Consider the following 16532-nt stretch of genomic DNA (forward strand, 5'->3'; position numbering starts at 1 on the left):
CTCTCTCACAATTTTTATAAAATCACTTTTTCAAAAAAAAAGCAAATTATTTGTTACCGTATAAACTTTCTCGCTGAAATATGCCAGCTTCCCCTGAAATCAACTGCAATACCTACTAGAAGATTCCACAAAGACTATGCTGGTGAAGAACCTTGTAAGTAGAAAGACACTTGGAAAATTCTTTCCCCTACAGACACCGAACCTTCGCGAACCACATTACCCAGACGACCTCACGGTCTGGCCGGCCCTCGCGCCATGCATTCTGGGATTGGTAGTTCTAGGGCCTAATTCGTCAGCTCGGGCGGTGCAGGCCCAGGAACTCCCTTTCCCGGCTTCCCGCGCGGCCTGGGTGCTCCTCCGCGATCAGGAAACGCGAAAGATGGCGACTGTTCAGCGACGTTGAGGCCGCGTTAGGCGGTTCAGGCGCGGGGTGGTGAGTCTTGGCGGTGGAGGCGGCTCCCACGAGTGTGGAGAGTGGGTGAGGAGCGGGAAGATAGCCGTAGCCTCATCCTCTGGGACCGGACGGGGAAGAACGCCTCAGGGAAGGGGCACGAGCCAAGGGGCAGCTCTGGCGGGCAAGAGCGAAGGGGCGCGGGCCCCGGGAGCAGTGTCGGCTGCCCAGGGCACAGGCCACCTCCAGGACTGTATATGAGTCTACACTTTGGCCCGTGGACATCGCGCTTGCTATACGCGAGTCTGACCTAATTCTTGTTCCCTCACTTCGGCCAGACTGGAACTCTGATGTGCTCTGAGAACCCACTCCATGCCTTCCGGCCTCGGCGTTGCCAGTATTATTGCTTCTGCCGGAGATTAGTTCTATCCCTAACCCACAGTGGCACATCTTCAAATTCTACCCATACTCTAAAAAGAGCCACTTCTCTGTGGATCCTTCCATACCCTCTTTACGAATGGAAAGAAACGGCAACTTTGGATTCTAAGTCTGAGCGTTCTTATCTTGGTGTGTCTTGTGTCTTCTGCTGCTTCCTGTGGACAGAATTTCATTTTGTAATTTCCACAGGGCCTACAGCTGAATCTTGCATATATAATAGCACTTGATTAACAATTAAATGAAAATAATTGGCCTTTGCCCTACAGAGAACTGGGAAGCACGGGCAGGGTCTTTTGGAGACCAGGTCTTTTGTAGCTTGTGCTGGCCTTGAATTCAGTACGCAGCTTAGTGTCTTCTGTCTTCGGACCTCAGTACTGCCTTCACCTTCCTACTGCTGTGATTACAGTTGTGAACTACTAAGCATTTTCCGTAATTAAAAAAAAGTCTACATATTTTGTTGTAGGTCACCAGAGTAATTCTTTTCTAATGTAATTTTTGGTTGTATTATACTCTTCTAATTAAGTTCTTCTAATGTTCTCTTTGAATTAAGTTGAAATTCAGGTGACTTGCCCTGGCCCCTAACAGTGTATTTTGCTTTTATTGCCACTTCCCATTCTTTCCCAGACAAACGTTCATTCAAACTTACGGCTTTCTCTCTCTCTCTCTCTCTCTCTCTCTCTCTCTCTCTCTCTCTCTCTCTCTTCTTCCTTCCTTTCTTGTTTAATGTATATGAACACATTGTAGTTGTCTTTAGACACACCAGCAGAGGGTGTCAGATCCCATTACAGATGGTTGTGAGCCACCGTGTGGTTGCTGGGAATTGAACTCAGAACCTCTCTGGAAGAGCAGTCAGTGTTCTTAACCCACTGAACCATCTCACCAGCCCCTCTAGTTACTTTTTTTCCCTACAGCTGTAGTGAAAGCCACCAGTAACTTCCACTTCCCCCCAAATCTCTAGTTCCTACTCTTGGCTTTCTAGCATTTATTTTATTTTATCTTTTTGGTATGTACGGGTGTTTTCCACGCATTTATGTCTGTGCATCTCTTGAGTGCCTGGTGTCTGGGGAGGTCAGAGCAAGGCCTCGGGTCCCCTGGAATTATAGGTGCTTGCTTCCCAGCCATCATGTGGGTGCTGGGCTCCCAACCCAGGTCCTCTAGTAGAGCAGCCAGTGCTCTCAACCACGGACCGATCTCTGCAGCCCCTGACCTTGTCATTTTAGAAAATCATTCCTTATTTATTTTATTGTTTGGCTGTAGGAGGTGTGTGTGCAACTTGTGGAGGTCAGTGGGCTCTCTTTGGTGTGGGTCCCAGGGATCAATCTCTGATGGTCAGGTTTGCTAGGTAGCAGGCATGGTTTCCCACTGACAATCAGCTTCCCCACAAGTCTCCTGGAGAGCGTCATGCTGAGCTGGCTGTTCCCTCAGTGCCTGCTCGCTCTATCTGTAAGCTCTCTGTCCTGATCATTCCCTGGCTGTTTCCTCCACCGTCAGATCTCAGTGTACATGTCAACCTAAGAAGTTTTTCCTGGGAGCCGCTTCTTCATTTCTCCATAACATATTACTCTGTCTGGTTCCCCTTTTGGAGCTCACTCTGAGCGTCTGAACTAATGTGCCACACTGAATTCATGCTTCATGAAATTGGAGAATTTGTGTTAGTTGCAGTCTGGATCTCCAGGACCCAGAACAGCTCCTGGCACTAGAGGGTGTTCAATACCTACTTGTTGAAAGAATGAGGCCAGATGTGGTGTGTGCACTTTTAATCCCAAATTGAGGCAGATCTTTGTGAATTTGAGGCCACCCTGGTCTGTCTACATAGTGAGTTCCAGGAAAGCCAAGGGCCACATAGAAAGGTGATGTTCCAAAACAAAACAAAACAAAAAACCAACCAACCAAAAAACCCAAGATGCTATATATAGAGAAAGCATGTTTTTCTTTTGGGCTTTCTCTTAGGCCTATAAGTAGGAGAGACATACTGTGAAATACATGATATACTGATTTAGACTATTCTCATTTTTTTTAGTTAAGTGTGAGATAAAATTAGGTTGTCTTCACCTTCAGAAAATGCTATTCATTTTGGTTTTTTCATCCTTAACATTTTCCCTTCTTAGGTATCTGGCAGTTACTGGCATGGAAGAGGAGGATTGTAACAAAACGCTTAGGGCACCGATATTCCAGCAGAGTCCTTTGGGGATGAAATCATTATTAGTTTTTATAGTTCGAGAATAGTTGGCAGTGTGGTGTGCTGAGGAGTGTACCCCTGAGAGGAAGGGGATAGATCAGAATCCGACTCAAACTTCTTGGGACAGTAGATAGCCCTGTCTGCCTGAAGAAGACAGGCCACCAGACTGTGAGACCTGAGGAGAGATTGTTAGCCTGTCAGTTACCTCTGAGACTTCTAGTTGAGATACTTCCCATTGCTTAATTTGTTCTATTGAAATAATTGTCCTTTCCCAGGCCCCTGAAAAAAATGTGCTTGGAGCTCCTGTGCACCCTTCACATTTTTTCCATTGCTTAATTAGAGGTACGATGTATCTGTGTGTGTGTGTGTTGTATAGGTAGGTAGTTCAGAAGTTGACACAGGGTTCACTGTCTACCATATTTTGTGTGTGCGTGCACACTCACTTGCTATGGTGCTCGTGTGGAGGTCAGAGGATGAGTTTTAGGAGTCAGTTCTTCCTTCTACCACATAGTTCTGGGAATCAGGCTCAGTCCTTCAGACTGGGCATCGAGTGCCTTCACCCACATAACCTTCGCAATGGCCCTCTGCACTGTCTTTTGAATCAAAAGTTTCACTGAATCCAGAGCAACTTGGTGAGGCTGGCCGCTGGGCTTCAGGGAGCATCTGTCTGCCCAAGTTGCACTGAGGCTACAGGTGCATGCACTGCACTGGGGTCCAGGCTGTAGCCTGCATGTTTGTGCAGTGGGCACCGTTCAGACTGAGCTGTTTCCCCAGAGCTGAGTAAAAGTATTTTGTTTCTCCTCTGATACTTTGTTTTTTAAATGGTGTTGATTACTTTTTGTTTTTGAGATAATTATCCCAGCTAGCCCCATCTCAGCAGTGGAATGGTGCATCTGTAAGAACAACTCAGGGAGACAATGTAGTGTAATGAATAAGGATGGGCTTTTCAAGATAAACTACCAGGGCTTTGCTATTTAGAACTTACGTTACCTCAAGCAAGTTAGTGTGTATGTACCTGTGCCTCAGTTTCTTCATCTGTGAAGCGGGTATACTAATATACATACCAGCTCTGAGATTTGCTGAACTGTACACAATGATGAGTACTTGTCTTTTTCACCCAGATGGCCGGAGAACTGGCTGACAAAAAGGACCGAGACGCATCACCCAAGGAGGAAAGGAAGCGATCACGGACTCCTGAGAGAGATCGCGATAGAGACCGGGATCGGAAGTCCTCCCCGTCTAAAGACAGGAAGCGGCATCGCTCACGGGATAGGCGTAGAGCAGGGAGCCGTTCTCGCTCTCGGTCCCGTTCCAAGTCCACAGAGAGGTAAAGTGGCTTCGTAGTCTGTTACACGAGGGGAGGGAGGACTTTGACACCTGCAGTGTTAAGCTAAGCAACAGCGTTTCATAGACGAGCCTCCTGCATCTGGGGTGACCTCCTTTCCTTTTTCCTCTGGTTTTCTGGAGTGCAATCTCGCTGTGTAGCCCAGGTGGACCAGAAGTTATGGTTCCTCTGCCCCACCTCCTGAGGCTGTGGTTACAGGTACCCCATGTTACCCTGCTGAGTAAACAGTTCCTGAAGATTGAAAATGAGCTTGTAAGGGGAAGTTGCAGATGGCTCACCTGTTCTCACAGCTCTTGATCTGCCCTTGCTACTTAAACATAGTATGACGACAGCATTCTGGAAGATCCTCTTGTGATCAGGATCTATGCTGTTAAGGGTCAAGCCTGGGCTCAGTGGGAAAGCGCTCTCTGTGAGTGAGGACCTGAGTTAGGAGCCTGAGCACACAGGTGAGAAGTTGTATGTGGTAGCCTGTAGCTGCAGTCCCAGCTGTGGAGGAACTTGCCTCAGCTGCAGCCATACTAGCCAACCCGTAAGCTCCAGGCTCCCTGAGTGATCCTGTTGAAAAGAAAAGAAAGACGGAGATGGCAGAACAGTCAGAGCACTGACTGCCCTTCTAGGACCCAGGCTCAATTTCTAGGAATCTGAACACCCACATGGTGGCTCACATCTGTCTGTGACTCCAGTTCAGGAGGATCCAGTGCCCTCTGGCCTCTTTGGGAAGTAGGCACAGATGTGGTACTTGTAGGCAACAGACATACATGTGGGAAAACACATATAAGGGGTTTTTTTTTGTTTGTAGTTTTTTTAAGTGGAAGGAGTAGAGAGATCACTTGGTGGTAAGCATAAGGACCTAAATTCAAATCCCCAGCACCCAAGTAAACGGCTATGACTGCCTGTAATCCCAGGAGACAGGGAGACTCCACGAGATCCATGGCCAGTTAGCCACAGTGGTGAGCTTCCAGCTCAGTAAGAGACTGTCAGTCGGCTTTCTAGACTCTGTGAAGGAGTGGACTTAGCTAGGCGAGGGAGGGCGCAGAGCAGAGGCTCTCTTCTCACTTGCCCTTGAGTGAGCTTCCGGCAGGAGGTGTGGTCAGATTAGGTGTGGATTAAAGGCATGTCTTCCAGCCTCAGAGATTCAGATTAGAAGTGGCTCTCCCTATTTCAGACTAAGCAAAAATCCCTCACAGATGTACCCTCCATTTTTAGGTTTTAGTTCTAGACGTAGTCAAGTTTACAACCAAGTTAGCCGTCGTAGAGATCTTGTCTCTAATGCTGAGAGCTATAGAAGTCATCTGACATCCTGCTTGTACCTGCACATTACCATGCATTCACCGTGCACACATGCACCATACACGTGCGCACGTGCATGTGTGCCCACACACGCGCGCACACACTCTCTCTCTCAGATCTTACTAGAATTTCCTCAGAGTTATCCTGAGAAGTACATTCTTCAATTTGATAACCGTTACTTTAAGGAGAAGGGGCATGGGAACCTTCCCAGGCCTCAGTGAGGTAAGAAACTCTAGAACCAGCCAAGGATTTCTTCAGTTTTCTTCCTTTCAGGGACCGACGGCACAAAGAGCGGGAGCGAGATAAGGAACGGGACCGGAGTAAGAAAGAGAGGGAGCGGGACAAGGATGGCCACCGCCGGGACAAGGACCGCAAAAGATCCAGGTGAGGAGTGCCTGGGGTTTAGGGGATGCGTCCAGCTTGCCTGCTCCACAGCCTGGCTTCATGGGAGGAAAGAGGTTTCTCTCAGCAGACCCATTAGTTTCTACAGAATCGTTTTTCTTGGAAAGTGTATGCCTTTTCCATTCATTTGTTTGATTAATCAGTGTCTTCTTACGTAGCCCTGGGTGGCCCACAACTTCCTGTGTAGACAGACCAGTTACAGATGGCCTTGAGCGCTCGCTCCTCCTGCCTCAGCCTTGGAAGTGCTGGGGTTGCAGGTGTGAGCCTCTGTGCTCAGCCCAGTGTGTGTCTTCCTCAGAGGGTGAAGTGCCTCTTCCTTAAAGCAGCCTGTGACCTGTGAAATGATTAGCTCCTGTCTTGTCCCAGAAAACCTTGCAAAAGGAAGTAAATCAAGAAGGTCAAGTCTTTGCACTCATTTAACCCCTGTGTCATTAGGTAGGCATATTTGAAAAGCCACCAGGTATCTGAAAAATGTCCTTTTAAAAAAAGCAACGTGCAGCACCCCAGCAGTATAATGAAAATGATAGAGTCTGTAGGTGTGCCAAGCCACCAGGGCTACACATAGCATCAGTGGTCCCAAAACTGTGCTTGTGCTGAAAAATGCAGAGTGCTGCTGCCCCAGGGGTCTCGTCACCGAGCAGCCAGGTGAGGAGGTGACTGCAGAGCCTGTGCTCAGGTCAGCTCCTCTGTGAGCTTCCCTCCGCGTAGGATGGCCTCATGGAAGAGGAACACACTGTTTTCTAAGCCAGGAAAGGCTGAACAAAAGGAAAAGATATCTCAGAAAAATACAGGAAACAAGAATTTATGGGACAGGAATTAATTCAGCATAAAATAAATGCAAATACATTTTTTTGAAAAAGAAAAGGAAAAATAAGAAAAGAAAGTAAAGTGGGGTTCAGATCCCCACACCCCCGATGAAAGTCAGTGGACTAAAGGCTGGAGGTACATGTGGGAGCTGAGCTGTTGGGCCTGTCGTGCTTACTGTTTAGATTTTTTTTGTCTTTTTTTTGTTTTTGTTTTTGTTTTTTTGTTTGTTTGTTTTTTGTTTGTTTGTTTGTTTGTTTTTTCGGATTTGGTTTTTTCCAGACAGGGTTTCTCTGTGTAGCTCTGGCTGTCCTGGAATTCACTCTGTAGACCAGGCTGGCCTCGAACTCAGAAATCTGCCTGCCTCTGCCCCCTAGAGTGCTGGGATTATAGGTGTGTGCCACCACTGCCCGGGTTTTGTCTTAATTTTAAATTTAAAAAAAAGTATCTTTTATATTTTGAGATCATATAATTTCCCCTTTTATTCCCCACTCAAAAGCCTCTTGTATTCCCCTCCCTCTCTCTCAAATTCATGATCTCCTCTTTCATTTTCATGTAAGTATTGTGCGTATGTGCCTATGTATTCTAAAATACAGAAATACAATCTGCTCCATACATATACTACTACTTGTGTGTATGTTTTTGCTTTTTTGGAGGGGAGGGGAAAAGGGGGTTGGATTTGGTGTTTTCAAGACAGGGTTTCTCTGCATAGCCCTGGCTGTCCTGGAACTTACTCTGTAGACCAGGCTGGCCTTAAACTCAGAAGTCCGCCTGCCTCTGCCTCCCAGAGTGCTGGGATTACAGGTGTGCGTCACCACCGCCTGGCTTGTGTGTATGTTTTTAGTACTGGCCACTTGGTATTGATAACTAGTCGATGTGCTTGTTCCTGGAGAACACCATTTCTCTTGAGCTCAGTCTTCCTGAGCTGCCTGTAGTTCTTGTGTAAGGTTAAGGACAGCTTCCCCGTGCATGGCTGGCTGCACGTCCCGTGTGGCTCTCGCTCAACCCATGTTTAAGCGGTCATGCTGGTGAGACTTGTTTGTTTGTTTGTTTGTTTGTTTGTTTGTTTGTTTTGGATATGGTTTTTAGAGACAGGGTTTCTCTGTATAGTCCTGGCTGTCCTGGAACTCACTCTGTAGACCAGGCTGGCCTTGAACTTAGAAATCCGCCTGCCTCTGCCTCCTGGGATTATAGGCATGTGCCACCACCGCCCGGCATGTTGGTGAGACTTGATGGGTGTCATTTTTCTTTCCTAAGACAAAGACTTTCTGTGTAGCCATGGATGTCCTGAAACTGTGTAGACCAGACTGGCCCCAAACTCACAGAGCTATGTCTGCCTCCTAGGTGCTAGAACTAAAGGTATGCGCCGTCACACCCTGGCTTGTTTGGGACTTTTGATAATGGTAGTGAAGGTCCACTTTCCTGAAAGGGTTAGTGAGGAGGTTCCGGTAGAATGGGGCCAAGATGGGCATAACTAGGGTTCAGAGCAGGCAGGGGACCAGGCCTTGCTGAAGAACGCTCTAGGACATGATGGATGACCATGCTAGTCTTGAGCAATAGGAAAACGTCTGTTCTTTATGAGGGAGGCTCAGCCTCAGCCTCGGACCTTTCTTCTTTATCCTTAAAGCTTGTCTCCTGGTCGAGGAAAAGATTTCAAGTCTCGGAAGGACAGAGATTCTAAGAAGGGTGACGAGGATGAGCATGGGGACAAGAGACCTAAGGTAAGGTAGGCTGATGTGTCTGTCTCCTTCAAGGGACATAACGTCCACCCTGCCCCCGCCCAAGACAGGGTCTCTCTGAAGCCCAGGATGGCCTGGAACGCACGTTCCTCTGCCTCTGCCTCATGATCCACCTGCCTCTGCCTCCCCAGTGCGGGGCTTAAAGGTGTGGGCCACTGCCACTACTACCAGTGTCCAGCTAAGGAAGAGAATCTTTTTTTTTTTTTAATGATTCCTTTATATTTTTTTACATGCATTGATGTTTTGTTTGCATGTATATCTGTGTGAGGGTGTCAGATCCCCTAGAACTAGAGTTACAGACAGTCGTAAGCTTCCATATGGGTACTGGGAATTTTTCTGGGTCCTCTGGAAGAGCAGATAGTGCTCTTAACCTCTGAGCCATGTCTCTAGTTCCACGAGGGAGAATCTTTATACACCAAGTCCCTGTGTTTTATGCTCAGATCCAGCCACTGTCCCTGGAGGAACTTCTGGCCAAGAAAAAGGCTGAGGAAGAAGCTGAAGCTAAGGTAAGACCATGGCGTCGGGATTAATACGCTCTGGCTGCCATAGCAACGCCACAGACTGGGCGGCCTCACCGCTTAGTTCTAGGAGTGAGGCCTTGGCTGCAGTGTCAGCAGCAGTCTGCTGAGGCCCCTTTCCCAGTGGTAGACTGTCCTTACAGTCACCTCTGTGGGCACTCATCTCTTCAGAGTATTGATCTGTTATTTTTTCATGGAACTACCATGCTGGGCTACTGCTGTGTTAGCGCCATGACACCTGACTGACTTGCTGTGTTACTACCATGATGCCCGGCTATACCTGCAGCCCTGTTTCTGATGAGCAAAAGCTTTAGTCCATAGCAGAGTCCTAGGCCTCTATGTGTTTTTATCAGAATGTTTACACCTTAAGTGAGTGTTTAGGGCCTTCCCGGGTCTCTCTAGAGGTGATGTGGCTGGACGCTGTTAACCATTCCCTTCTGTTTTGAAGCCCAAATTCCTCTCCAAAGCAGAGCGGGAGGCTGAAGCTCTGAAGCGGCGGCAGCAGGAGGTGGAGGAGCGCCAGAAGATGCTCGAAGAAGAGAGGAAGAAAAGGAAACAGTTCCAGGATTTGGGCAGGAAGATGCTGGGTTTGTCTTCTGTCCTGTGTAGAAAGGATGGGGTGAACTTAGAGGCAGACCCTAGCCTGGAGCTCATGGTGGACCTGCTTGCCACTCAGAAGGCCCTGGGCCTGACCTCCAACCACCGCAGAAAGAACGGGAGGCAGAGGGTGGGACTTGTTGGTTCCAGAGTTTGGAATAGTGAAAGCTCATGGAAATATCTGTCAGGCCCCTTTCCACCTCGCGCCCTCGCTCGCCTTCCTCACTCGTGCCCGTTGAGCGCATTTCTCCCGTGACCTCCTCCCACTGAGCTTTCTGCAGCTGTCCTCCTTTGTCTGCAGAAGATCCTCAGGAAAGGGAACGGAGGGAACGGAGGGAAAGGATGGAGCGGGAGACCAACGGAAACGAGGACGAGGAAGGGCGGCAGAAGATCCGGGAAGAAAAGGACAAGAGCAAGGAGCTACACGCCATCAAGGTGCGCTGAGACGCCACAGCCTGGCGGAGTCACTTCTCGGGTCTCAGGTCAGGGCCTCAAGGCTGACGGCTTTGTGCTCTTCCCTTGGCAGGAGCGTTACCTGGGTGGCATCAAAAAACGGCGCCGAACAAGGCATCTCAATGACCGAAAGTTTGTGTTTGAGTGGGACGCGTCTGAAGACACCTCCATTGACTACAACCCGCTGTGAGTGGCTCTGTGCCCGAGTCCTGGGGCTTGGACACTGGGTGGTCCTGAAGAGCTGGCGACAGAAAAAGCCAGGGCTAGTTTGAGGAAGTGATGGAGCAGCACTCTGCCATCTTCCTGAGCAGGAGAAGCTGCTGGCTGGGGAACTGGTGGTGTTGGCCATCTGCCCTTGCCTTGAATAGCTCATTTACCTCCCTCTGTCTCCATCCCAGGTACAAAGAACGGCACCAGGTGCAGCTGCTGGGCCGAGGCTTCATTGCAGGCATCGACCTAAAGCAGCAGAAGCGGGAACAGTCGCGCTTCTATGGAGACCTAATGGAAAAGAGGCGAACCCTGGAAGAAAAGGAGCAGGAGGAGTGAGTGATTGGCTGTGGGTGGTTGGGCGGAGCCCAGAGTCTACGAAAGGGGTGTACTGATGCTGCTTAACCTCCATCATGTCTTCTTCAGAGCAAGACTCCGCAAACTTCGTAAGAAGGAAGCCAAGCAACGCTGGGATGATCGCCATTGGTCCCAGAAGAAGTTAGATGAGATGACAGACAGGGACTGGCGGATCTTCCGTGAAGACTATAGTATCACCACCAAAGGTGGCAAGATCCCCAATCCCATCCGGTCCTGGAAAGACTCGTCTCTGCCCCCACATATCTTGGAAGTCATTGATAAGTGTGGCTATAAGGTAAGGGGGCAGACCGGCCCAGAGCATCTGCCAGCTCCTACATTCTAGGACTGGAATGTAGTTAGGACCGGAGAACTTTGTTCCTTCGCTATTTAGTGTCTTCTCTGCCCACGGCACCAAACTATGCCTGTCACTGTGGTCGAAGTCTGGGCCTTTAGGGCTTGTGTTTTTCCCTGGGCCCCTTTCCTATGTGACTCAGGTGTATGGCATACTACCATATGTTTTACCCACTGTGTTAGCACTGTCCCAGATCATGTGACTCTCTACCCATTACTTTTGCTCTGGGTCACCATAGGAGCCAACACCTATCCAGCGTCAGGCCATTCCCATTGGGCTACAGAATCGTGACATCATTGGTGTAGCTGAGACTGGCAGTGGCAAGACGGCGGCCTTCCTCATCCCGTTACTGGTCTGGATCACCACACTTCCCAAAATCGACAGGTAGGCTCAGCGGGTTATCAGTGGGTGGGTGCTGGGCACAACAGATGAGGCCGACTAGAACCAGTTGGTTGTCTGTTGAGAGAGGCCTTGTGTACCCTTGGTTATCTTGTCTGATTTTTCCATGGGCTCACCAACCTGCCCATTCCCTCGGATGCTCTGAAGAGTGACTTTGTCTTCTTCCTGCTTGTGGTTGATGAGACCACAGCTTATGGAGTTGTGGGATACCCCGTTTCCCACAGGATCGAAGAGTCAGACCAGGGCCCTTACGCCATCATCCTGGCTCCCACCCGTGAGTTGGCTCAGCAGATTGAGGAAGAAACCATTAAGTTTGGGAAGCCACTAGGAATCCGCACCGTGGCTGTCATTGGTGGTATCTCCAGAGAAGACCAAGGCTTCAGGCTGCGCATGGGTTGTGAGGTGTGTTTCTCAAATGAGCTTTAGTTAATTACATTAATATATACTGGTAATAATGCTAATAATTAGTGGGCATTACAACAGCCATATGGAAGCAGCTAGTGATAGGGAGTGCACTCTGTTTTATAGATGGAGGTGGAACTTAATAACTCGTTTTATAGATGGAGGTGGAACTTAATAACTCGTTTGCAGTCAACATGGCTGTCAGGCTGTCAGTGGGCCCTGTGAAGGAGGGAATAGTTCATACCAAAGCCTGTGCTCTTACTAAAACATGTTGTTGGCATGCATGGAGAGATCCTGTCAGGATCTGAGAGTATTCTCGTGTAAACCTCTCAATGTAATCCCTGCATGCAGCTTCTTCCACAGGGCTCCCCAGCCCCATTCCTTCCGTGGTGCTCCCCAGCCCCATTCCTTCCGTGGTGCTCCCCAGCCCCATTCCTTCCGTGGTGCTCCCCAGCCCCATTCCTTCCGTGGTGCTCCCCAGCCCCTCTCCTTCCACAGGGCTCCCCAGCCCCTCTCCTTCCACAGTGCTCCGTAGCCTCTCTCCTTCCATGGTGCTCCCCAGCCTCTCCTTCCACAGTGCTCCCCAGCTTCTCTCCTTCCACAGGACTCCCCAGCCCCTCTCCTTCCACAGGGATCCCTAGCCCCTCTCCTTCCACGGTGCTCCCCAGCCTCTCTCCTTCCACAGTGCTCCCCAGCCCCTCTCCTTCCACGGTGCTCCCCAGCCTCTCTCCTTCCACAGTGCTCCCCAGCCCCTCTCCTTCCAAGGTGCTCCCCAGCCCCTCCTTCCACAGTGCTCCCCAGCTTCTCTCCTTCCAGTGTGCTCCCTAGCCTCTCTCCTTACACGGTGCTCCCCAGCCCCTCTCCTTCCACAGTGCTCCCCAGCCTCTCTCCTTCCATGGTGTTCCCCAGCCTTTTTTCCATCTAAGGTAGTTCCTCCTGATTCTCTCACTGTCTAACCCTGGATCTTATTTAGAAACCCGATCCATTCCTGAAGGAAGCAGAAGGTACCAGATGGTTTCATGTCCATTCTATGGGACCTTAAGTACCAAATCTGGCTGGAGGTTGAGGTCCACATTCCTTAGCATTGAGGGTCTGGTGTATAGGTGGGTAGATAATTCACAACGGAGAAAAAAAGAAGGGAGTTGTCTGCTAAGGCCATATATGATTACTCTGTGTCTTCCAGATTGTGATCGCCACCCCAGGACGTCTGATTGATGTGCTAGAGAACCGTTACCTGGTGCTGAGTCGTTGTACCTATGTGGTTCTGGATGAGGCAGATAGGATGATTGACATGGGCTTTGAACCAGATGTGCAGAAGATCCTGGAACACATGCCTGTCAGCAACCAGAAGCCAGACACAGATGAGGCTGAGGACCCGGAGAAGATGTTGGCCAACTTTGAATCAGGAAAACACAAGTACCGACAAGTAAGGCAGCTTTCTTGGGAGAAGCTGAATAAGTCTTGTTTTCAGACCTTCCTTGCCCAGGGAGCACATGTGTCTGGCGTGCTAGCGGTGCCTGTGTACTGTCCTCTGACAGTCCACGGTGTAGAGCCATTCTAGAGAACCATGCTACTTAAGAGGAAGCAAAAGTGCCGGGCACCGTGGCTTCTGCCTAAAGCCCTGCATTGGGGGAGGCAGAAAGACTGCCGAGACTGAGGCCAGCTTGTCTTATATGTGAGTTCCCGGCCAGTCAGATCTACATAGTTCAATTCCCAGCAACTACGTGGTGGCTCGAGAGCATCTAGAAAGGGATCTGGTGCCCTCTTCTGTTGTGTAGGTGTAATGCAGAGAGCGCTCATGCGAGGCTGGCGAGCCCAGTCTGCAGAGCGAGTTCAGGGACAGCCTATGCAGAGAGACCCGATTTTGAAAAACCAGTCATAATAGTAATGGTGAGGATGATGTAAGGAATTATGCTGCTACCCAGATCAGAGCGGGTAAAACCTCCCAGTCCTTCCTAGCGTGAGACCCCAGGGTGATTGTTAGATTTATAGCAGGACTCATTTAATGTTTTTTAGCCTAAGTTGGGCTGCTTGTGCTGACAGTAGGGTATGCAGTTCCGTTTGCCTGGCCCAGGGCTGAACCTCGTGTTTTATAGACCGTCATGTTCACGGCTACCATGCCCCCAGCAGTGGAGCGTCTAGCCAGGAGCTATCTTCGGCGACCCGCTGTGGTGTACATTGGCTCTGCGGGCAAGCCTCATGAGCGGGTGGAACAGAAGGTCTTCCTCATGTCGGAATCAGAGAAGAGGTATGGGGGCGGCCGAGCTGGGAAACCTGAGGCTTTTGTCTGACACTTTTCCTTCTTTGTGGGGCGGCTGTCAGGTGGTGGCTTTGCCGTTTCCTTCTTTGCAAGGTCTCTGTTGAGGATCTTGGAGTTTGTTCATTGCTGGGGTTGAGTGTTGGGTTTACTAAGTCTAGGGGGTGGGGGCGATATTGTGTACCTCATTCTCCTCCCTCTGCCTCCAGGAAAAAGCTGTTGGCAATCTTGGAACAAGGTTTTGATCCGCCCATCATCATTTTTGTCAACCAGAAGAAGGGTTGTGATGTGTTGGCCAAGTCTCTGGAGAAGATGGGGGTACGTCTGACAGGCAGAGCAAAGCCAACCCTAAGTTCTCCGAAACTAGGGATGGAGTGGGGGGTTGGCTCCACTCATGGTTAATCTCTACACCGTCTAACAAGCCAGGGCCAGAGAGAAAAGAGAACTCATCAGCTGCTAGGAATCCCTTCCAGTCCAGATCGAGTCTCTGTCTAACAGGGCTGCTAACAGGTGGCCGGGGAGGCGGGCCCTGGCATGGCAGAGTGTGAGGCTGTAGACAGCAGTGTGTGCTCAGATGAGCACTGTGAGGATGGAGGGGGGGCTGATGACCAGGTCTGTAGTGCTCTCAGGTAGAGGACTGTCCTCTCCTCTCTGCTGCTGATATCCCTAGCCTTCCTAGCCCATTACCTCCCCTGACCTGTCATCTGCTGGCTCTTTATCTCAGCACACTGGGCCCTGGCCCTGGCCCTGGCCCGCCTGCCCGCCCGCCCGCCTGCCCGCCACAGAATGTGTTTCCTTTCCTGCTCTAGTCTCCATGTTCTTCCCTCCCTTCACTGAACCCCTTCTCTGGCTCCTGTGCTCTCTCTCTCTCCCTCCCTCCCTCCCTCCCTCCCTCCCTCCCTCCCTCCAGCTCTTCCTGTTCCCATTCCTCTGCCTGAGCCTGTTGCTTTCTACCCTGCAGTACAATGCCTGTACACTGCACGGCGGCAAAGGCCAGGAGCAGCGAGAATTTGCATTGTCCAACCTCAAGGCTGGAGCCAAGGATATTTTGGTGGCTACAGATGTGGCTGGTCGTGGTATTGATATCCAAGATGTGTCTATGGTTGTCAACTACGATATGGCCAAAAACATTGAAGGTGAGTGCCCACGAAGGTGGCTTCACGTGAGGGTTAGGAGAGAAAACCTCCACTTTAGTCTGCGTGACATCCCAGTGTCTCAGATGACACTTGATGGTGTGTGAAGAGTGGCACTGGCTAGGAGAGTCTTCCTGTTTTGTGCGACAAGTTGGCAGTGGGGTAGGGGTGGGCAGAGCGGAGAGAACTCTGGCTTCACCAGGTGTAGACAGCAGGAGTTGGGTGGCTTGCCCATGGAGGTCAGTGGGGTGGAGGCTTCCTGTAAGAGTGGGTACCACTCACCAGGACAGCTGGCTCAGTCCTGAGTGACATCCTTCTGTTCCCCAGATTACATTCACCGAATTGGCCGCACGGGAAGAGCGGGCAAGAGTGGTGTAGCTATCACCTTCCTCACCAAAGAGGACTCAGCCGTGTTCTATGAGCTGAAGCAAGCCATCCTGGAGAGCCCGGTGTCATCTTGTCCTCCAGAGCTGGCAAACCACCCAGATGCCCAGCACAAGCCGGGCACCATCCTCACCAAGAAACGCAGGGAAGAGACCATCTTTGCTTGACGCAGCACCTGAATGGATTTGAAGCCATGCTCTAAAGCCGGTGCCTGCTCTCAAGCCCCCATGTCCCTGTGCAGGCTCCTGTTCCGGCCTAGGGCTTAGGAAGCAGTCACATTCCCTGGTCTGGAGCCCACCCGTGAGGTGGGTCCATGGGGACAGGAAGGTGTAGGAGGCAGGAGGAACAGAATCTCTTCAGGTTCAGCTCAGCTCTGCCCCTTGCAGCCGTTGTCCTGGCTGTGGGGCGGCTGTCTAGCACTCTCCCCAGCCTGAGCAAACACCTGGTCACCTGGAGGGCACTTCCTTCCTTAGCACGTGTGTGACTGTACTGCAGTAGTTGCCCTGAGTGACCCAGGGGATCTGGATTGTGAGGACTGTGGACCTTGGACTCTGTCACTCTGACAGCTGGTTTCCCATTCGGAGTTTCAAGCAGGTTGGCGCCTTTGGAGTTGTGCAGCCCTACGCCGCGGGTGCTGTGCACTCAGGCGACCCGCCCCCCAGGGAATTTTATTTTAGATGGGGGGACAGGAGGAGCTGGCTGTGTCCATCATTAAGTCAGTGAAATTTCTGTTTTCTATTCTCTGAGATGTTTGTATGTTCTGAGAATAAACACATGAATATTAAAGTTGTGTCCATCTCTAGCTCCATCTCCTCTCTGGGACACAGAAGTCAGGTCCGCAGCATTGCACGGAAGGCCTAGCCTCTCACCTAGGCTGTTTATCTG

General features: G+C 50.4%; 1 protein-coding gene across 3 annotated transcripts; it reads left to right on the forward strand.

Annotated features, from left to right (window-relative positions):
* The first annotated feature begins 318 nt into the window (after positions 1-318).
* Ddx23 (DEAD-box helicase 23) lies at positions 319-16433 on the forward strand. Of its 3 annotated transcripts, XM_052160721.1 has the most exons (18): positions 342-433; positions 3284-3350; positions 4130-4335; positions 5917-6027; positions 8477-8570; positions 9029-9094; positions 9555-9693; positions 10005-10138; positions 10230-10342; positions 10555-10698; positions 10790-11015; positions 11311-11456; positions 11696-11873; positions 13057-13299; positions 13970-14121; positions 14340-14448; positions 15092-15266; positions 15591-16433. In XM_052160721.1, exons 3-18 carry the CDS (start codon positions 4130-4132, stop codon positions 15812-15814), a joined length of 2460 nt encoding a protein of 819 aa, XP_052016681.1. In that variant the 5' UTR covers positions 342-433; positions 3284-3350; the 3' UTR covers positions 15815-16433. The 3 variants fall into 3 exon arrangements, with proteins under 3 accessions (XP_052016680.1, XP_052016681.1, XP_052016682.1); XM_052160720.1 differs by lacking the exon at positions 3284-3350 and having other exon boundaries at positions 319-433; XM_052160722.1 differs by lacking the exon at positions 3284-3350 and having other exon boundaries at positions 344-478.
* Positions 16434-16532: the final 99 nt, after the last annotated feature.

The sequence above is a fragment of the Apodemus sylvaticus genome, chromosome 17 (assembly GCF_947179515.1).
Source record: "Apodemus sylvaticus chromosome 17, mApoSyl1.1, whole genome shotgun sequence".
Taxonomy (NCBI): domain Eukaryota; kingdom Metazoa; phylum Chordata; class Mammalia; order Rodentia; family Muridae; genus Apodemus; species Apodemus sylvaticus.

Bases quoted from the DNA above. Each gene is read 5' to 3' on its own strand.
- Ddx23 (XM_052160720.1), top strand. From the start codon at position 4,130: ATGGCCGGAGAACTGGCTGACAAAAAGGACCGAGACGCATCACCCAAG. The intron at 10,343-10,554 runs GTGAGTGGCTCT...TCTCCATCCCAG, and splicing joins TCCATTGACTACAACCCGCT to GTACAAAGAACGGCACCAGG. The intron at 14,122-14,339 runs GTATGGGGGCGG...CTCTGCCTCCAG, and splicing joins ATGTCGGAATCAGAGAAGAG to GAAAAAGCTGTTGGCAATCT.